Source organism: Neofelis nebulosa, chromosome 12 (genome assembly GCF_028018385.1).
Source record: "Neofelis nebulosa isolate mNeoNeb1 chromosome 12, mNeoNeb1.pri, whole genome shotgun sequence".
Taxonomy (NCBI): Eukaryota; Metazoa; Chordata; class Mammalia; order Carnivora; family Felidae; genus Neofelis; species Neofelis nebulosa.
In genome coordinates this window covers 91,126,304-91,147,894 of record NC_080793.1, presented here as the reverse complement: position 1 = coordinate 91,147,894, position 21,591 = coordinate 91,126,304, and the positions used below count along the sequence as shown (strand labels likewise).

General features: G+C 43.6%; 1 protein-coding gene and 1 long non-coding RNA gene across 15 annotated transcripts in view; one reads left to right on the top strand and one right to left on the bottom strand.

Annotated features, from left to right (window-relative positions):
- Window positions 1–2,849, bottom strand: part of AUH (AU RNA binding methylglutaconyl-CoA hydratase) — a 354,609-nt gene extending 351,760 nt beyond the window's left edge. For 3 of the 11 annotated variants that reach the window (XM_058693265.1, XM_058693269.1, XM_058693270.1), the window contains exon 1: window positions 2,540–2,835. In XM_058693265.1, the coding sequence (XP_058549248.1) occupies window positions 2,540–2,801 (262 nt within the window). In that variant the 5' untranslated portion in view covers window positions 2,802–2,835. Of the gene's footprint in view, window positions 1–2,279; window positions 2,471–2,539 lie in introns of those variants that run through there. The other 8 variants (XM_058693263.1, XM_058693264.1, XM_058693266.1 and 5 more) reach the window with 7 other exon arrangements.
- A 94-nt stretch (window positions 2,850–2,943) lies between these two features.
- Window positions 2,944–21,591, top strand: part of LOC131490805 (uncharacterized) — a 44,729-nt gene continuing 26,081 nt past the window's right edge. For 2 of the 4 annotated variants that reach the window (XR_009251219.1, XR_009251217.1), the window contains exons 1-3: window positions 2,955–3,155; window positions 5,843–5,907; window positions 19,138–19,266. This is a non-coding gene — a long non-coding RNA (uncharacterized LOC131490805). Of the gene's footprint in view, window positions 3,156–5,842; window positions 5,908–7,989; window positions 8,148–19,137; window positions 19,267–21,591 lie in introns of all 4 variants that reach the window. The other 2 variants (XR_009251220.1, XR_009251218.1) reach the window with 2 other exon arrangements.

The window sequence follows — 21,591 nt, the reverse complement described above, 5'->3', positions numbered from 1 at the left end:
GGATTCCTTGACCTCATGTTTTTCTTTGCACTGCTTATTTATTGCTGGTTCACCAGTAAAGCACAGCATTTATCATGTTAGCCAAGCCTGAGTGGTCATCCCTGCCAACTTTCGAAGGAAGCGGGGTCCATTTTCTTAAGAAGCCATGATTTCCTAATAGTGGATCTTTACACTTTGGGTAACTGTAAACATCTGAATTTCTTGAATTGTCTCACATGCTTTGATTTCTTCTCCTTAATCCAATTGATCCTAACTTAAGGACTTTCTAGTCATTTTGTGAAAGTTTACTTTCAACCTGCATTCATTTAAGTCATATATGATGAAGTTTTGGGGTGATGGGGGTTTGTGGAGTCCAGAGATGACAGCCAAGAAAGAATTCTTGAAGACACCTTCGGTGCAAAAAGGTGATTTTATTAAAGCATGGGGACAGAACCCATGGGCAGAAAGAGCTGCACTGGGGTCCTGATGGGTAACTCATTATACACCCTCAGGTTGGGAGGGGGTCAGGGATAGAGTAAGTCTCTTAAAGAATTTTGGAAGCAAGGTTTCCAGGACCTTGAGGGGCTAGCTGTTGCTAGGGAAACGCCACTTATTACTATTCAATAAAACCTTAGTCATGAGACCTTTCGGTCATGAGACCTATATGGAGCGGGGGGTATAGGCTGGGAGTATGATTGCCAGCATACATCTTGGGGCAGTTGAGATAAAGGAAGTGGACTTACAGGATCCTCGAGGTTGGGATAATGTTAAGCTAAGGTTCTCTTTTGCCCCTAGCAAAGGGGAGAGGGAGGTCACTCTGCCGGTTTCAAGGACTTGTCAATGGGCCATAGGCAGTAAGGGAATTTCATTTTTCATTTGCCTTAGTTTCCCACATCACCATGGCAAGCACTTAAACCCCTTTCCTTCGTTCCTGGGTAGCTGGGAGTGTCCAAGGAATATCACACAGATCCCACCCGGGGTGGGGACAGGGGGGTGCTACCTCGGGCTTTGTCCCTCCGCCTGCCTCATGCTTCCCCATCACACAGACGATACAGAACTGGATGCACCTTACTGGCAGAACGGACAACCTCTGTACCTAATGCACTGCAGGTACACCTAACATAACTGAAATGCCAGTAAGACCAAGCGTACCCAAAAACGCTCTAATCGTCCCAGCCCCGATCTACTTTCCAGCCGAATTTCTCAATATTCTGCCTGTCCTTACACTACGGCCCCACGTGCCCTACGTTATTTCCCCCCCAAAAAGCACAACACGTTCAATTCCACGTGTTTGAACGTGCTCTGGTCGCTGGAGTAAGAAACAACAAATGAAATAACTCATCATATTCCACCATGAGCATCCACTGTGAGCTAGACACTTAGTGGGCAATCTGTATTAGCATCCTAATCTAATCTTCGCAGCCACCATACCACGTTGGTATTACTTTTCCTATTATAAGCACATGAAAGTTGAGGCACAGAGAGAGTGTGCCTAAGAACCCGCACTACTCCCAAATTCTATTGCCTAGTAAGGAATGTCTGGGAACCCAGTTCATCTGGAAAACCCTAACTCGATGCTCAGAATCCCCCTGTCAAGTCCTCCAATCCCCAAACGTTACTGATCACAAGCCTCTTGGGGGTATTCCAGCCCTTCAGCTCTCCCCAAATTCAAAGTCAGCAAAGCCTTTGGGTCAGCAGTATCTCCCTCACTCTGCTGGAAGACGCTAACAGCAATCATGACTTAACTCCTTTTGCACGTCTGCTTAACAGATGATAGTGCTCGATAACTACACGTCGAAATAAATGACTGGTCCTCTGGCAAGCCGCTATTCCACCTTTCGCGACCCAAGTGGGCAAGGGAAAGGAACCGAACTCAGGCAGACAGTTCCGTCCTTCCCAGCCCTTCTCCGCCCCCTCCCCACCCCCCACCCCACCCCCCGCGGTACTGTATGGCCAATGCATCTGTCCCCTCCGCCGCAGGTAGCTCAAGGGCAAGACCAGTTACCACCCACAACTGGGTCCCCAGGGCTTAGCGCGGTACCCGGAACACAAAAACGTGCCCAAAAATTGTTTAAGGGAATCGCAACCCAGTCCCCCAAACTAACTTTCTAAAACAAACTAGGGGAGAAACTGCTGCGGCTGAACAGCTTTACACGTGAGATTCTTCAGAATGAAGTGCATTCTCACTGCAGCTCCTAAAACTCTCCCCGCCCCCCCACCCCCGCCACCACCTCCGCCCCCGATATCTGAGTTGACAGATTACACAGCCAGCACAAAACCTGGAAGCAAATATCACACACCCGGTTTATTGACCTTGGCTCGTCTAGAGATGAGGGCGCAAGCTGCATTTCTGTCTTCGGCGCTGAGTGGGGCCACTTTTACAGGTAAGCTGCTCCGTAGCACACCTTTAGGCACCGAAAGCACTACCTGGGTGCAAAGCTGGGGTGGGGGAGGGGAGGGGTCTCGACCGGGGCCGCGCAACAGACGCTGACGTCAGCCCGGACGCTTGACCTTGCGACCCCTTCCCAGGACCCGCGGCCGCCAGCGCCGCGCCCCTCACCTCGGTTCTCCTCCTCCAGGTACCGCACCCGCAGCTCGTCCTCCGTCTTCACCTCAGAGCTGTAGCCCCTCCGCGGGGCTGAGGCCCCCGCCATGGGCGCCCAGCCCCGGGCCCACATCGCAGGGCCGACCCGCGGGCCCGTCAAGGAGCCGGGCAGCCTCCACCCGGGGCCGAGCCGCGCACAGCAAGCGGCCACCAAGCGAGCGCGGCCGGCCTGCAAGGCGCCCAAGGCCCCAGGCGCCGCTGCCGCCGCCGCCGCCATCTTGTATGTTTACGGCGTGGGCCCGCGGCTGCCGCCCCGCCCCCGCCGCGCGCTCGCCGCCGCGCGCACGCCGGGCACGCCCACGTCCCGCCCCCCCCGGAGCCTCTCTCCGGTGCCCGTCCGCGCCCTAGGCCCCGCCCCCTCACCGCCTCGCCCCGCCCAGACCGGATGACGGAGCGTTCCGGGAGCCTCTGGCCCGGGCCTCCCCAGCCTGGCGCGCGCGGTCAAGGCTCATCCAGCAAAGGCAGGAAGAAGTAGTTTTCCCAGGCTGTGGAACGGTTTGGGAGGCCGTGTTCCATGAGAACTCCACGCTCTCCCCGGCATACGCCCTGGGGTCCCAGCTTAGCTGCAAAGGTGAGCTGAAATGTTTGAGCTCCCGTTTGGCTGGCTGGGGAGCAGCTCTGCGCCGGACTCCCGTTTACCCGTGTATGTAAGAGACACAGGTCATCCGTTAAACGTGCCCGTGAACATCCTCAGGGCATGCTGCGCGGAGTTCAGGAAGGGGGTGGGAACAGCAGGTGGACTCGCCTGCCCGGAGTCCAGAGTCCTGGTAAGGCACCGTGGTCTTGACAAAATGGGCTCAAGCCAAACCATCTGCTGAGGCGGGACTGAGAGCATATGGCTCTCCCCTCGGCCTCAAGCGCAGAATGTCAATCCCTTGTGTAGGTGTTCATCAGAGGAGTTTGAAATGTTCTCCTGCGTGGTTTCTCTCCGATCTCAGCCAAGACAAGGTGGGCTTAGGAGGACTGTTTGAAAAGTATGCTGCTATGAGCATACTCCCACTGCCACGCACGTTTCTGCCGTAGGTCGACCACACGTTTGGATCCTGAGCAAAACCTTCTTTCATGTTATACCTTCAGCTCTGCCCAAAGTGGAAAGAAAAAGCCAGCTGGGTCCCATGAGTGCATCTGCTGTGCGGCTGCTGTTGAGGGCACATTTATTCTGCCTTCTGTAAAGTGCCACTTCTGAAATTTCTCTTGAAGCAGAGGACAAGGAAAAACTTTGCCTCTTCTTATATCTTTCCCCTTTCCTTTCCTTGTTTTTGGGTTTGTTTTTTTTTTCGGGAATACCTTGATCAATTTATTTAAGTGATTTTTCATGTATGTGTAAAAGTTATGTATGATTTTTAAATGTATATCTGACAGTCCTTTTGGTAAGCATAAAAAATCCTAAATGATAAAAAGTTCATCTTTCCCCTCTTCTGATACTCATGTTCACTTTGGTGCTGAGAAACTCAGGAATTTTATTTATAACTCAGCTGTTGGAATTACTGTACAATCTAAATTATTGTACACTTATTAGAAGCTGATTACTTTGATATCTTTATGTTGGCTCATCAACAGATTATAAATTGAAATACAGGTGTTCCAGAACACCTGACATAATGCTATTTAAAATAATATAATCTTGGGCGCCTGGGTGGCTCAGTCGGTTGAGCGTCTGACTCTTGATATCAGCTCAGATGGTGAATTCTCCTGCTGAGATCGAGTCCTGCGTCAGGCTCTGCCACTGGTCAGAGTCTGACCACTTGGAGCCTGCTTGGAATTCTCTCTCTCCCTGTCTCTCTGCCCCTCCCCTGCTCTTGCTCTCTCTCAAAATAAATAAATAAATAAACTTTAAAGTAATACAACCTCATACAAACTTCCAGTTGTAAAACAGATAAGTCACAGAAAGTGCAGGGCAGGGATAATAGTCAATAATACTGTAGTAACATTGTATAGCAACAGATGGTAGCTGCACTTAACTGTGGTGATCTTTTGTGATTCATATAATTGCCAAATAACTATGTTTTACACCTGAAACTAACACCACATTTTTTAAAAGACAGATAAAAAAAATTTTAATTGAGTGCTATGATGCTAAATAAAATATTGTTAAAGAAAGAAGCAAGTAGGGGCACCCTGGATGGCTCAGTCGGTTAAGTGTCCAACCTGGGCTCAGGTCATGATCTCGCACTTTGTGGGTTCGAGCCCTGTGTCAGGCTCTGTGCTGACAGCTCAGAGCCTGGAGCCTGCTTCAGTTTCTGTCTCCCTCTCTCTGCCCCTCTCCCACTCACGCGTGTTCTCTCTCTCTCTCTCTGTCTCAAAAATAAACAAACATTAAAAAATTGTTTAAAAAGAAGCAAGTAGATGAGAACGACTGTTTGGTTGCTTTAAAGAGCTATGTAATCTCTCTTTTGCCCCAATAATTGGATCTAATTACAGTGATCGTCTAGAAGGTTTTATTGTAGAACCAGGAATGTTACACACTGAAATTACCACACTGCACAGCGTAGGGAATAATAGTCGCTGGTCCTGGAGGAGGGTTGTGTGGTGACACATGGTAGCTATACGTGAGCAGGGCATAAGGTATAGAACGCAACGTAGAGACTCCAGCTCCTTCCTGAACGGTTGTGACTCTGGTTCTTACTGAAAGCAGTCGTAACCATGTCCCAGTCTGTGAGGATTGGTTCTTCAAAGCTGATGCAAATAACAGACATCACCATGACCGTTACAACGTGTCAAGTCAGACGCACTCGGCTTTGGATCCGATCTCAATAATTGCTTTACAAGTTACTTAAAGACTCTGTGCTTCCATTTCTCCATTTGTAATGCAGCTAGTATGATATCTGTTTCCACTCACGAGTTCTTTAACTCCAATTTCTTCATCTGTAAAATGGGAGGGATTGTGCCCATGTTTTATAGGCTTGATGAAATAAGCATACAAAATCTTTGGCATGAGGAAATGAGAAGAGAATAGATACTATTAACTACCACTTATCAGCTTCCTTCTTAGTCCACTTCAGACATTTAGATACGTTATTTTACTTAATGTCCAGACAACTTTGAAGTTGGTATTATTACCCCCATTTTGCAGATGAGAGCACTGAGATCAAGTTACTTAATCAAACTCTGCTGCTAGTATGTCGCGAAGCCGGAATTTGAACCTCGATGTATCTGACTCCGATCCCCATGTTCTTAATCACCGTTTGCACAGTCTCTCCCTAAATGCTAAGGCGGCCAATGAAATTTAATTCCCTTTTGTTCCTTTCTCTTCTTCAGTAAAAGATGTGCACCAGGAGCAGAGTAGGAGCCAGGCACAAGAAGCATCACTTTGGGAGAGGAAGGTAGGGCCGGAGTTTTGGGTATCCGGTTACTGTTACTTCCCATCTGTCCATAGGATTGGCCCCCTGGCCTCCAGCAAGCTCGCGGCTGACAGTCGTTTTGATTTGCCACATCCTTGACATTTTTCTAAGGCTTACTTCTATGTAATATGAAATGGGTATGATTCAGAGTGGCCAACCCTGAGCTCTTAGAATACAGCCAGGCCTGAATGGCAGAAGCCACCCCTTGTAGAACCCAGCTCTGTTGCACAAAACACGCAGGAGAACGTAGGTGTCCCTGGTAAAATGGACACTTGCCAACATGTTACCAACCACAGGTGGAGAGACAAACTAGTCTAGCAAAAGCTATGTGAGGAACAAAGCAGAACTCTGGACTTTTGGAAAACGAGACTATATTTTAAAACTATCTTGGGGCGCCTGGGTGGCTCCATCGGTTGAGCGTCCGACTTCAGCTCAGGTCACGATCTCATGGTTTGTGGGTTCGAGCCCCGCGTCGGGCTCTGTGCTGACAGCTCGGAGCCTGGAGCCCGCTTCGGATTCTGTGTCTCCTTCTGTCTCTGCCCCTCCCCCACTCGTGCTCTCTCAAAAGTGAACAAACATTAAAAAAAAGTTTTTTTTAAAAGAAACTGTGTATACCCTGTTAAATCTTAATGACCTACCTACACAGTAACACACAGGTACACTTGTAATCTACATGTTCTATGATATAAAACTATGCGAAGATGATAGAAAGAATATGTATACGATTGTGTTCGAGATCACATGGTTGTGTAATTTTAATGTAAAGCTCTTTAAGTATTAAAGAGGCATTTTAAGTATTTATAACTTTAAGGCACAAAAAATGGTCACGGTACATTCAAAGAGGGGTGGAAAATTTTACCCATGCTTTAGTACCAAAATAAAAATCACAACAGCCCCTCTGAATTTCTTTGGGCCTCTTTTTAATGCTTTTAGATAGTCTTGTTTTTCAAGGGTTCTCTAAGTCTCCAGAGTGGATTTCCTCCAGAAGCTCTCCCTTTCCCACCTACCCTGACTACTCACCTCCGAGAGGGAGGGATTGAATGGCAAACCCAGGAAGCCCCATGCCCCAAGTCTTGGAAGGTTCCAGTAAGCCTCACCTGAGGACATTGTCCCCACAGAAACAGTATGGTAGGGGACACCCTCTGAGAAGGCCTCTTGACCAGACACTGCACTCCACACCCTACCAAGATTTTGCAGGTTCAACTTATAAGTACCAACAATGACCACATGTGCCTATGAGCTCCCTCCACCTACGAGGCAAAAGACAGGGAAACTGAGGCTTTAAATTGCTGAGAGTTACATAGCTATACATTACAGAGTGAAGCCTCAAATAATCGACTCTAGAATCCGAATTATTCATTGTTACCTTGTATCATCTGCTTTTCTCAAGTGATCCTCGGGGCTCTGCCCTACGCTTCCCACCCCCCACTGCCAGCCGTGGGGAACTTGACCAAACTCCTCTGTTATCCTCCTCTCTGGAAAGCTTACCCTCTGCATTAGATCCTCTGTGGTCATAATTTCCCAGATACTGCCTCTTCCTCCTGCCAATCCCTTAGTGGCCATTTTTGTGTGACTCATACACACAAACATACGTGCACATGTACACTAGGCTCTGAAGACACAGGCCACCATGTAGGCTGGGAGGGATGGGGACATTGGGGGATGATCAAGTATACGTGGCTTCTTTGGGGGTGATGGAGATGTTCTAAAATTGAATAGCGATGGTTGCATAACTATAAGAATATCCTGAAAACCATTCAATTGTACATTCTATTTGTTTAATTTACGTATGTATTTTGAGAGAGAGAGAGAGAGCAGGCGAGGGGCATAGAGAGAGGGAGGGAGAGAATCCCAAGCAGGCTTGGAGCCGTCAGCGCAGAGCCTGACGTGGGGCTTGAACCCACAAACCGTGAGATTGTGGCCTTACCCGAAACCAAGAGTCAGAGATTTAACTGACTGAGCCACCCACGTGCCCCTGGATTGTACATTTTAAATGGATGAATTGTATGGTATGAGAATTATGTCTTAATAAAAAGAGGATATGGATTATGGCTTCTTCAATAGACGGCTGATTCTGTATCTGAGACAGAGAAAACACAAGGCAAGCCCAGAATATCTTATTGTGCGAGAATACAGTGAGATGCTCAAAGAATGGCAGAGGTGAGAAAGGACACAGACTGAAAGCGATCCTTCTGGCCAAATTTGGGACAAGTGGAGCTTCGGTATGAATAATGCCAGCAATGGATACTAACATTTATATATTTTTTTCTTAAGTCAGTGGACAATTGAGTAAATGGTGGAGGCCAGTTTCTCCCTGCTGGAGTGGGAGAACACAGATAAGCCAGTGGGGCAGGCAGGTTGGGGGGGAAGGGGGGGCTGCTGCTAGGATCACTCATGTGATAAAGGAATGGCATTGGAAACATCAGTGTAAACTCACATTTAGCTTAGTATAGATGCAGACGATTACAATAGAAATATTGAGATAAGTGCGTATACATTGGTTAGTATGTACACATATATGTCCTTGCTCTCAGCTAAGATGACCCCGAAGCAATGGCAGCTCAGTAGCAATGAGCACACTTAGTGCCCAGATCTTGGTTTCTAATACCATTCTTCGGTAAAAGTGCTCCTTGGAGAAATGGCTGGTTTTAGGATGGGGCATTATAGAACATTTACAAGATGAGCTTGAAGGATGTTGTAGAGCCAGAAAGTAAGAAAGTGCTAAACAAAACAAAACAAAAACCCACAATCATGGGAATATGTCAAAGAGACTCAGAAACCGAGTGAAAGACCTCCCCAATGGCCAGATGCAGAACAAGTTGAAACAAAATAAATAAATAAAGGAGTGTAGGATTATAAACCAAAGCGGAAAATAAGTATTCATAAATCCCATTGATATAAATAAATGCTTGAATAAACAAATGGGAAAGAAGAGGCAGATCTCCAACGCAGAATTCCAAATAACTTACATAGATACCCTGCCCCCGGGGAGGAGGAGCGTAACCACTATTTAAACGTGGGCTGCACACTTCCTCTCCATTCTGCTGTTAAACCCATCCAGTGAATTTTTTAAACTTCAGAGCTGTAGATTGCTGAGATTTCTTAATCAGTCACTTATTCTGAGCACATTTCCATTTAAAATTTTGAGCATATTTATAATAGCTGCTTGTCTGCTAATTCATTTAATTTATTTTTTAATTTACATCCAAGTTAGCCTATGGTGCAACAATGATTTCAGGAGTAAATTCCTTAATGCTCCTTACCCATTTAGCCCATCCACACAACCCCCTACAACCCCTCCAGTAACCCTCTGTTTGTTCTCCACATTTAAGACTCTCTTATGTTTTGTCCCCATCTTTGTTTTTATATTACTTGTCTGCTAATTCAGACATCTGGATCATCTTGAGGTCTGTCTCCATAGTTTACATTTTCGCTTGTGCAGAAGCTCTGGAAAGTATGGTTTGCAGGCTCCTGAAGTTCCTCAAGATGCTTTCTGGGGGACTGCAAGGTCAACACCATTTTCATAATAATACCAAGATGTTATCTGTCTCAATGTGTTGACATTGGCATTGATGGTGCAAAAGCAGTTGTCCATAAAACCACTGGCACGTTAGCATGAATCAAGGCAGTAGCACTAAACTGTACTATTGGCTAGTTACTTAAGAATTTCTTTGATAGGGGCACCTGAGTCACTCAGTTGGTTGATTGTCTGACTTCAGCTCAGGTCATGATCTCGCAGCTTATGAGTTCGAGCCCCACATCAGGCTCTGTGCTGACAGCACAGAGCCCACTTCAGATCCTCTGTCCCCCTCTTTGCACCCCTCTCTCAAAAACTAAATACATATTTAAAAAAATAATTTCTTTGATAAAGCCAGATAAACTATTAGTTTCTTTAAATCTCAACCTTTGGGGGGCGCCTGGGTGGCTCAGTCGGTTGAGCGGCCGATTTCGGCTCAGGTCATGATCTCACGGTCCGTGGGTTCAAGCCCCGCGTCGGGCCCTGTGCTGACAGCTCAGAGCCTGGAGCCTGTTTCGGATTCTGTGTCTCCCTCTCTCTGACCCTCCCCCATTCATGCTCTGTCTTTCTCTGTCTCAAAAATAAATAAACGTTAAAAAAAAATTTTTTTTAAATAAATAAATAAATCTCAACCTTTGAGTACACATCTTTTTAATATTCCTTGTCACAAGATGTGACTCATGCATGAGTCACTTTTGCTGCACAATGAAGCAGATAGAAAAAGTATGTGGTTGATTCAGCAGAACTAGCTGACTCTTTCATGAAACATCATTTCTAATTGAAAGAACAATAGGTTGTGGCATCCGGGTGGCTCAGTCGGTTAAGCATCTGACTCCTGATTTCTGCTCATGTCATGATCCCACAGCTTGTGGGTTTGAGCCCCCCATCAGGCTCTGCTCTGTCAGTGCAGAGCATACTTGGGATTCTCTCTCTCCCTCTCTCTCTGCCCCTTCCCCACGGGGCTCTCTCGCAAAATAAATAAATAAACATTAAAAAGAGAAAAGAACAATAGGCAGTCCCACTGTTCTCTCAAAATTTAGCATTTGATAGATATTTTCTAAAAAAAAAAAAAAGAGTCATGTGAGTGTATAACTTCAAAGAAAGTGACAATATTTTTTGCCCACAATAAAATTTGAAATTTCAAGTGAAAATTGGAATTTTGAAAAACTTGTATCCACTATCATGAGCATAAGAGTTTCCTGATATGTAAAGATTTGCCTGATGAGATCAGTAATGATATTAGTGAGTTATTTTTTTTTAATATTGAACAATGAAGTGTGCCAATATTTGAAAGACCTACATAACTCAATGAGTCAGTATTTTATAAATGGCCAAAACTAATGTTGTAAACTGTGCATGAATAAAAGATCCCCATTAAAAGTGCAGTATAAAATAATGGATTTTAATAGAATAGAATGTGAAATATTGCAGACTGTAATACAGCTTCAAATTCCACACTGCAACAAACATTTAAGAAACTAGCACTTGTCAAATTTTAGCATAGTATAAAAGAATATCCACAATTATCTGGAAAGGCTATTAAAATATTTCTATCTTTCCAACCATGGGAGCCACATTATCTTCATAACCTAAACAAAACCAAAATATTGCAATAGGGTGAATGTAGAAACAAATTTAGGAGTCTTGCTCACCTTCCATTAAGATAGACATCAAAGAAATTTGAAAAAATGTAAGCAACACCCCTCTTTTCATTCATTGTTTCTGTTTTGGAAAATAATAGTTACTTTCCACGAATGTGGGTTATTGATGTTAACATACATGAGATTTGTTCTTGGTTTTTTTTGAATTAATAAATACTTTTAGATTTTGTCACTTTTAATTTCTAATGTAAATATCAATAGATACAGTATGCAAAACAAAATCCTGTTAGGATCCTCAGTAATTTTTGAATGTAAAGGGGCCCTCCGTTCAAAAAGTTTGAGAGATACTGCTTTCAATATGGGTCATGTTTTACTGTTTATTCATGTGTGTAATAATTTTGGGTTATATTCTAGACATTATGTGACAGACTATAGACTCTGGATTCTGTCATTCACCTGAATAGTATGATTATTTTGTTTTCGCAGGTGGTTACCTTATCTGAACATGAACTCTGCCTCTCTCACAGTGGGCAGTGCTGAGATCTTTCTTTGGTTCTTTTAGCCTTAGCTGTGTTGCTTGGAATCATCCATGCTCCTGCATCAAGGGCCAGCCAGAGATTTGGGCAGCATTTACACACATAATTTGGGGCACCTGCTCCGTAGCTCCATCCTTCCTGAGACTTCTCCCTTTATTTTCCAGCTTTTGTGGTTGCCCCAAAGTCTCTCCTCTGATATCTCAACCAGTACATCTGCAGGTGTCTTAGTTTTAGCCTCCATGAATAGTGCACACCGAGGCTCGTCCTCACGCAAAAAGCTGTAAAAGCGGGAAGCTCATGAGAACTGTACCTTTCTTCTAACTGTCAATTCCCCTCCAGTTCCTTCCTGCACTCGCCTCTGCAGTGCCTCCACATGGTTGTTCTGTAAATTTTGCCCCGTGTGAGTTACTCTGCCAATACCAGGACAGAACTCCAAACGAAGGCAGAAATGACTCAGTTGTACTTCTGAGGGGGGAAAAAAATGTTTCCTGTATTTGATATCACAATACCTAGGATCTTTTAGCAAGTTACTTAGAAAATAGAGTCAGCAGGGAAGGGAGACTTCTCTCATTCCTCTTGTACATTTTTTTTTTTTACCATTTACATTTTTTAAACCATATTCAGTGATTCTTTGATCATTTTAAAACAATAAAAAAAGAAAAAGAAGAGAAGTTGAAAATATATTGCAGACAGGCACCAGGGTGGCTTAGTCAGTTGAGCATCTGACTCTTGATTTTGGCTCAGGTCATGACGTCACAGTTCGTAGGTTTGAGCCCCACGTCGGGCTCCGTGCTGACAGTGTGGAGCCTGCTTAGGATTCTCTCTCCTCTCTCTGCCCCTCCCCAGCTCTCTCTCTCTCTCCCTCTCTCAAAATAAATAAGTAAACTTTAAAATATGTATATTGCAGAAACTAAGGTCACTTTTTCAGTAACAGCATGGCAAGAGCATGCCCTCTGGATTCAAACTATCTAAGTTTCACCAGCAGCGATCCCTCTTGTTAGCAGTGCAAGCTTGAGCAATGGACCTTCATCTGTAAGACGGGGAAAACAGTATTATTCCCTCTCTACAGTTGTTTGAGGATTAAGTGAGATTACATATATAAAGCGCCGAGTGCTTTATATTACAAACATTCTGTAAGTATTAGCTGTGATTATTACTACTTTTAAGACACAGTTTCTTTAGCATTGAGCTATGATGTCTAAGACAGTATACATTGAGGTAGGATAAAAAATATTAGGACTTCTGCTTATATCTTACCCCTTTCCATAACTTTTACTTGTGCATGTTTATGTGCACACACATGGAATTATATGCTTGAAATTTGTTGCCCTCTTCCTGATGGCATGTGTGATTTAAAAAAAAAAAATTAGAGACTATTGGCTCAGAGATTTAATCAAAACCCAGAAGCATATTTATACTCTCCAAGAAGCATTTTCATTCTCAAAATGAAGCTTCTTTCATTGGAGACCACAAAATATCTTTAAATCATTAATTAATTCTTTTAAGTTTGCCCACCTGTCCTGGGGGATGGGAATATGCCCACTCTGGACTGTGGTCCAAAAAGCCAGTGTGCTACATTTATCTGCAACCCCAGCAGTCAATGAAAGTTCCTTTGTCAAATCCCCAGATCGAGAACAGCGTGTTGCCTGGGATACTTAGTTTATATTAAGCAACCAAATTTATAAATAATTCAGGAAATGAGACAGACTTTGTTTGAATAAGCAACATTCCTATAGACGTGCCCAATAGCAAAACTATGTATGTCATCTCATCTAAAGTCACCTGACAATTATGTATCTCCAAATTAGAAAGCCCAGTTAAGTTAAATGGGGGCTTGGGAGACATGGAAGGAAGACCTGACTTTTAATCCCCATTCATCAACAACAGCGCAAGCCTCTGTATTTCCCCACACATTTGTCACACGTTATGTCTGCGATTGGCTGCCACTCAGGAGGTGGATGCAGGGTACGCACCACGCTGGAGACTTTGTCTTTTTTCTACCAACAGGTCGTGGTAGTAGTTAGGAGAAAGGAGAGACAATGTCAAAGTTTCGCTGGGGGGTAATCATCACATTGAAAGAGACAGACAAGGAGAAAGTCCCCCAATATCCTACTTATCACACCGATTGCTTTTTAAACAACTGAGATGTCTCCTTCAAGTACTAGATGCATTGGGGTGTAGAGCCCAAGGGCCAGACAGCCCAGTCTGGAATCCTTGTGATTGACGACAGTGTATCATAACCCAGCAAATGTCCTGGAATCTTCTGGCCTTTAGAGCCCAAAGTCATTTTCAGCCCCAAAGAGAAAGGCAATTTTATCCCCTATTAAATATGAGAGTAAGAACATGTATTTTTAACAGACACATCCCTGTAATGCTGCTGGTGCATGGGTCAGTTGGGGAAAATGTAACCCAGAGACACATACCGAGTTTCGTTATTTGGGGTCGAACACTCTTCTTTTTCAAGTCTGTAGGCCAGGATTGATTTCTAAATTATGTCGAAGAATGTCTCTGGCTCTTCGGGACCAACACCTGATTACTGCTAGATTGTAAGATCCAGGAGCATTGTCCCTTGTACCTCATACAGGCCATAGTATCCCGGGGTCCTCTGTAGTGCCCGAGACAAATTAGGTGCTTGAAAATATTTGTTCTTCTTGTTGAACAAATGAAAATAAGGTCTGTGGCTTCCCATGAAGTCAGAACTAGGCTGAACCCCATGCCCCCCAAATTACTTAATTTTAGTAGTATTTCAAGACCCAACATTTTGCTTTAAACTTTTTTTAATTTTTTTTTTTTATTTATTTTTGAGAGAGAAAGAGAGAGCACAAGCGGGGGAGAGGCAGAGAGAGAGGGAGACACAGAATCGGAAGCAGGCTCCAGGCTGCGAGCTGTCAGCACAGAGTCTGACGCGGGGCTCGAACCGGTGAACCGCGAGATCGTGACTTGAGCCGGAGTCGGACGCTAAACCGACTGAGCCACCCAGGCACACCCCCCACACAACAATAGGCTTTTAAGCTAGAATTGTAGAGGACATAGTGTGGATCTGTTACTGTTGTAATAATTCTCACAGTATAAATAATTACATTATTGTTTCTTTAATTATAGCATTTTTTAAACATTTCATTCTTCAGTGGGGTCCATGAATAAAATGACAATATTTAAAGATATTTTTAGATGTCAGAGATATCAACATTCTAAGCTGTTTTTTAGTTAAAAGATTATTTTGACTTTTTACCTTAAATATCACAGATTGCGGTACCTATAAGTGTGTGTGACAGACTTAAATGCTATGATCAGTGTATTCTTCTGCAAGCAATGTGGTATTCATTTAATAATGTGAACTTTCAGAATAAGATTGAGTTGCCCAGGAAGTTCTGCTAGAATTCTGTTGCTAAAAATGTGACAACTAATCATCTCGACATTGTGTGTGCAATCAGAACACAGGGCTCCCGTACCCAGGTACAGAGCTCCAAGAGCTTGGAACACCACTTGTATCATTGATACTATGAATGGTTTTCCGCTCTCAAGTATTGTGTGAGTTTGCAGAACTGATGGGTAATTCACACCTTATGCCGGTGGTTCTCAGCCCCTAGCAAAACAATACAATTACCTAGGAAGCTTAACTAATAATGATGATAATAATACACATGTCTATGCAGTCATCTCTTCCCAAACAGAGGACTGGATATCCTAATTTTGTCCCTTGGGAGGTCTGTTTGGCATCTGTTTGGTACTATTTTACATTGGGAAGTCTCTTTGGTATCCGGTACCATTTTGTATTGAGGTTCTTTTTTTTCCCCCCACTTCTAGAAACCCTATTTCTGCTGTGTAGTTTATGAAGCCACCTGAAAATGATAAGTCTGAATAGCTCTGATTAGTCCTTGGTATTTAATCAGAATGGAGAAGAGTGGAACCCTCCATTTGGGTATATTGAGTCAGTGATGGTCCAGAGGGAAGGAAGTTATGTTCAGTAAGGATATTGACAAATGCCCAGGACCTTTGGTTTCTTTTGTAGAGTATGTATTATCGTTGCCACCAAGTTAAAAAGGTTTCATATCTAAGAACAAACATCAGTTCTTGAACAGTTTTGCCTCAATCATTATACACAAACCCAAGTATCTTCTGTTTAACTGGAAAAGCAAACAATAATTGAAACACTCATGTTGATGACATTTTAACACCATGTAATTAATCACTTTCTCTTTTTTGAGCTGCCAGTTTTGTTTTCACTGTAGACCTAGATCAGGGAAGGGCAATATCAAAAGAGTCATCAAACATTTAATCACATCAAGATATGAACATATGTCAGAGTTTTCTAAAGATAAGAAATTATTAAAACCAGAAAAGCAAGGTTTAAACTAAGCATACTGGTAAGGAAATACAGCTGTTTAGAAATGAGGAACTTTTGTTTAAAATGATTCAAGATGGGGCTCCTGCTGGCTCAGTCGGTGAAGTATCCCACTCTTGATTTTAGCTCAGGTCCTGAGCGTACGGTCCATGGGTTCAAGCCCCGCGTCAGGCTCTGCTCTGACAGTGTGGAGCCTGCTTGGGATTCTCTCTCTCCCTCTCTCTCTGTTCTTCCCCCACTTGTGCTCTCTCTGTCTCAAAATAAATAAATAAACGTAAAATAATAATAATAATAGTAGAAATAAAATAAAATAATTCAAGAAATCAGTGCTACAAACAGAACAGCCTCCTGAAACTCTGCTCTTCAGTAGATAAGAGTTAACTGTGGGGTTGTGTCTTCCACTGGAGACAAAGCACTCTTTTGTTGTTTCCTGTTTTCTTTAGAGCACACGGTATATTCAAAGATCAAAGTAATATTTATCTGAACTGTCTGTTCTCTTTATCATTCATAAGCTTTTTCAGTCAAACACATTTTAATGTGCACGTTTATTTATTTAAATACACACAAATGTACATATGTGTAGATAACAATTTAAAGTCTTAATTTCAGCCTTTTAAAACAAATTAACAGTAGCAAATGTAGGGTAACAGGCAGTATATATCCCACCTACATTTACCGTCTTAATTGGAACTTCACCAAAAGCAAGTATGTATTAATAGGGTGATCCATCATTTTTGTAATCTGTATGCATTTTAATCACCAAAGATTTCAGATGACAATGTTATTTATTAACTTAATATTAGTCCCAGGGGTTAAAGCCAAAAGATCTCAAGAATTATATCTAAAGTGTAACATAATCCTCTACTTTAAAAACAAAGAGATGATGTTTAAAAGTCATATGCAGAGGGGCACCTGGGTGGCTCATTTAGTTAAGTGCCCAGCTCTTGGTCTCCACTCAAGTCATGATCTCACAGTGCATGAGATCGAGCCCCACCTCAGGCTCCGCGCTCACAGTATGGAGCCTGCTTGTGATCTTCTCCCTCCCTCTCTTTCTCTGCCCCTCCCCCACTTGCTCTCCATCTCTCAAAATTAATAAATTTAAAAAAATAGTTTAAAAAATCACATGCAGATAGCAGAAGTGAAATAACCATGTTAAAACAATTTGCATTATTTTTTGGAGTTTACAAAAACCCATTGTTTTTATAAAACAGGAGTTATTTCTTAATTTAGTTAAATGCACATGTTTGTATTTTCATGCCTGAAAATATCGTATGTAAAGAATAATTTATCTGACCCACAAAACCAACAGAAGATATTCATAAGGTTTAAAATAATGAGGTTAGGGGCACCTAACTGGCTCAGTTGGTTAAATGCCAACTCTGGATTTCTGCTCAGGTTGTGATCTCACGGTTTGTGAGTTCCAGCCCCACATCGGGCTTTGTGCTGTCAGCGAGGAGCCTCCTTGGGATTCTCTCTCTCTCTCTCTCTCTCTCTCTCTCTCTCTCTCTCTGCCCCTCCCCTCTTTGTGCTCACTCTCTTGCTCTCAAAAATGAATAAACTTTAAAAACGTAAAATAATGAGGTCAGAGAGAAGATACGCAGCCCTTTTTTAACTCAGAACTGCCAAACTGATATAATTTGCCCAAGAATTCAGATAAAACAGCAATATTTCTCCTGCAGCTTTTAATACAATTTATATACCTCTGCACTTACCAACAACATTTTTGAACTTGTTTAACTTACATCTAATAGTGTTGATTTCTAAAAGAACTTTTTCTGCATTTTGGGCGGTCCAGGTATGCAGACGCTTCATCATTGTGACAGATTTCCTCTTGGCCACTTTCCTAAGAGAGGGAGTTATGTTGAAACACCAGCACCCTTAAAACCTTAGGAGTTTATTTTGTTAGGCAGCCTATTTTGTTGTTGTTGTTGTTGTTGTTGTTGTTGTTGTTGTTGTTGTCGTGCTCGGATCGAGGTTCTATTTACTTTTTAAGCTTTATTTATTATTTATTACTGAAGTGTAGTTGACGTACAATGTTATATTAGCTTCAGGTGTACAACGTACTGATTGTACAATTCTCTCCATTACTCAATGCTCCTCATGATGAATGTAGGTAGCCCTGCCACCACATAAGGTTATTACAATCTTATTGATTCTACTCCCAATGCTGTACTTTTCGTCTCTGTAACTTATTCAGTTTACAACCGGAAGTTTGTGCCTCTTAATCCCCTTCACCTGTTTCACCCATCCCTCCACCCACCTCCCCTCTGGCAGCCACCAGTTTGTTCTCTGTATTTCAGAGTCTGTTTGTTGTTTCATTTGCTTGTTTGTTCACTTGTTTTGTTTACTTTTTATTTTTTAATTTTGTAATGTTTATTTTTGAGAGAGACAGAGAAAGAACGCAAGCAGGAGGGGCGGAGAGAGAGGGAGACACAGAATCCGAAGCAGGCTCCAGGCTCCGAGCTGTCAGCACAGAGCCCAACGCGGGGCTCAAACCCACAAACCGTGAGATCATGACCTGAGCCAAAGTCGGACGCTTAACCCACTGAGCCACCCAGGCACCCCTGTTTTGTTTTTTAGATTGCACATTTAAGTGAAATCATACGGTATTGTCTTTCTCTGACCTATTTCACTTGGCATAATACCATCTGGGTTCATCCATGTTGTTGCAAATGGCAAGCTTCCATTCTTTTTATGGCTGAGTAATATTCCACTCTGTGTGTGTGTGTGTGTGTGTGTGTGTGTGTGTGTGTACCACCTCTTTATTCATTCATCTATTGACAGACATTTGATTGCTTCCATATTTCGGCTATTGTAAATAATGTTGCAACAAGCATAAGGTTGCATACATCTTTTTGAATTAATGTTTTTGTTTTCTTTGAGTAAATGGCCAGTAGTGGAATTACTGGATCCTAGGATATTTCTATTTTTAGTTTTTTTTTAAGTTTATCTATTTATTTTTGAGTGAGAACCAGCATGCACACATGCACACAAGCAGGGGAGGGGCAGAGAGGGAGGATCCCAAGCAGACTCAAACCCACAAACCATGAGATCATGACCTGAGCCAAAATCAAGAGTCGGGCACTTAATTGACTGGGCCCCCCCGGCGCCCCCTCTGTTTGTAATTTTTTAACAAACCTCCATACTGTTTTCCACAGTGGCTGCACCGGTTCACATTCCCATTTTTAATTGATGCTTCTTAACTCTCTCTAGGCCGAATGAGTCCAAGGAACTTCCTGTACTTCCCACTTGGAGAGAAGGGGGAGCAGAAGCCCCCCCAGGGGCACGAGCCAGGTCAGCTGCTGTCACTGGAGAGACATGGCTGGACAGCTGGCATCACAGGTCTGGCAGAACAGCAGCCGCTAACCCCCAGTCTGTATCCATGGCAGTGCTCCTTCGCCCGTAACCCATCCACCATCACTGGCTCTCTTTACCTCCTCTCATAACCGCATCTCTCCCCTGTCGGATGAAAGGCCCGCCTCCTTGGATAGCTGTTAAAATGGCTTCCTTGTTAAGGGAACGTGTCTTTGTTTAGCCCTTATTATCAAAGGATGTCTTCCTTGATGTTCTAAAGTTTCAGGAACACAGTTCGCCACTTCCGTGACATACTGTGTTCTTGTCCAACTGGTGCACTGCCATCTGAGTTACGTCGCCCATGACCTATTACATAGCTCCAGATGGTTGCTTTAAGATATGAATCGGGCCATATCCCACCCATCGCTTGGAAATGTTGTGATCTTTGGTTGTATTGCTCTACCCTTTTGCCAACAACTTGTCAGTTTATTTTGTTTGTTTTTAGTTTTTGAGAGAGAGATGGCGAGCGCGAGCTCAGGGAGGGGCCAAGGAAGAGAAAGAGAATCTTAAGCAGGGTCCATACACAGCACAGAGCCCAACACGGGGCTCCATCCCATGACACTTAGATCGTGAACTGAGCTGAAACCGAGTCGGACACTCAACCGAGTGAGCCCCCCAGGCACCCCAACTTCTCAGATTATAGTCTGTCAATTTGCAGACCAAATTTTTTTTATTTATTTTTTTTAATATGAAATTTATTGGCAAATTCGTTTCCATATAACACCCAGGGCTCATCCCAACAGGTGCCCTCCTCAATGCCCATCGCCCACCCCCCATTAACCCTCAGTTTATTCTCAGTTTTTAAGAGTCTCTTATGGTTTGGCTCCCTCCCTCTCTAACTTTTTTTTTCCTTCCCCTCCCCCATGGTCTTCTGTTAAGTTTCTCAGGATCCACATAAGAGTGAAAACATATGGTATCTGTTTTTCTCTGTATGGCTTATTTTACTTAGCACAACACTCTCCAGTTCCATCCACGTTGCTGCAAAAGGCCATATTTCATTCTTTCTAATTGGCACATAGTATTCCATTGTGTATATAAACCACAATTTCTTTATCCATTCATCAGTTGATGGACATTTCGGCTCTTTCCATAATTTGGCTATTGTTGAAAGCACTGCTATAAACATTGGGGTACAAGTGCCCCTGTGCATCAGCCCTCCTGTGTCCCTTGGGTAAATTCCTAGCAGTGCTATTGCTGGGTCATAGGGTAGATCTATTTTTAATTTTTTGAGGAACCTCCACACTGTTTTCCAGAGTGGCTTGCAGACAAAATTTTGGTATTATTTAGGACTCTGTGTAAAATACGTTGTAATTATGTTTTCAGCTGTAGCTTGGAATGGAGCCAACTTGTTATCTCCCCAATCTTTGGTTGACCGTGGTCTTGTAGCGGCACGTGAAGAATGGGGGCCTTCCAGGCAACCCGGGTATCAGCACGGCACCAAGACAGGGATGCCCCAGGGCCCAGGGGCATCCCCTCCAGGTCCCCGCCTCCCCCATCCAAGTTTGTCACCGCCAGCAAGCCCCCTCCTGGGGAAGTTGTGTCTTCCCACAGGAATGGCGTGCCGCAGGTTCTGGGTCAGCCTGCTCTGTGCTGTACCTCTTTGTTTTATAGGGGACTTGGGTCCCCCCAAGTCTGGTTAGTTAGTATTTTCCAGGTTGTTGTAACACTCAACACACTGTCAGAGCACACACACGTGTGTGTGTATGTGCATGCATGAAATTGGTGTCTATTTAGATCCAGACTGGAACACACTTTTAGCCCCAAAGCCTGCTTGCCGACATGAAGCAGGGGTAAGAAAACATGGTTATCAAAAATAACAACTTCAAAAGGATGGGACAGTGGGAGAGAGTGAAGGGCTCGCGTAGCTCGCTCACAGGCCATTTTGCTGCTGTGAGGGTGCTCATTCTAGGTTCCTGGGTCTTTCCACAACCTCACAGAGGGGTTGCCGGAGGCGAGAACACGTATCCCCAACACCTTAATGCACCATTGGCTTTGCGTGGTCGTCTTGTCTTGTCAGAAAGAGAGCCATTATTTTTATGTTTCCTGTACAACATCTGGTCCTAAAACCCTCTTCGGATGATGTCCAAAAGTTCTTTTGCTCTTTGGCTGTTCAGATTTTTTTCCCCCTCAGCCACTTTCCATACTTTTTCTTCCAGGTCTGTAATAAGTGACAGAGTTTTGGTTTTTGTTCATTTGTTTGTTTTTATGATCAGTCAGTCCCCAAAGTTTCCCAAGAAGAGGGGGAAAAAAAGAATTAGAAGGAGCCACTACAACCCTATTAGGATGATTAAAATAAAAACCCCAACGACGCCA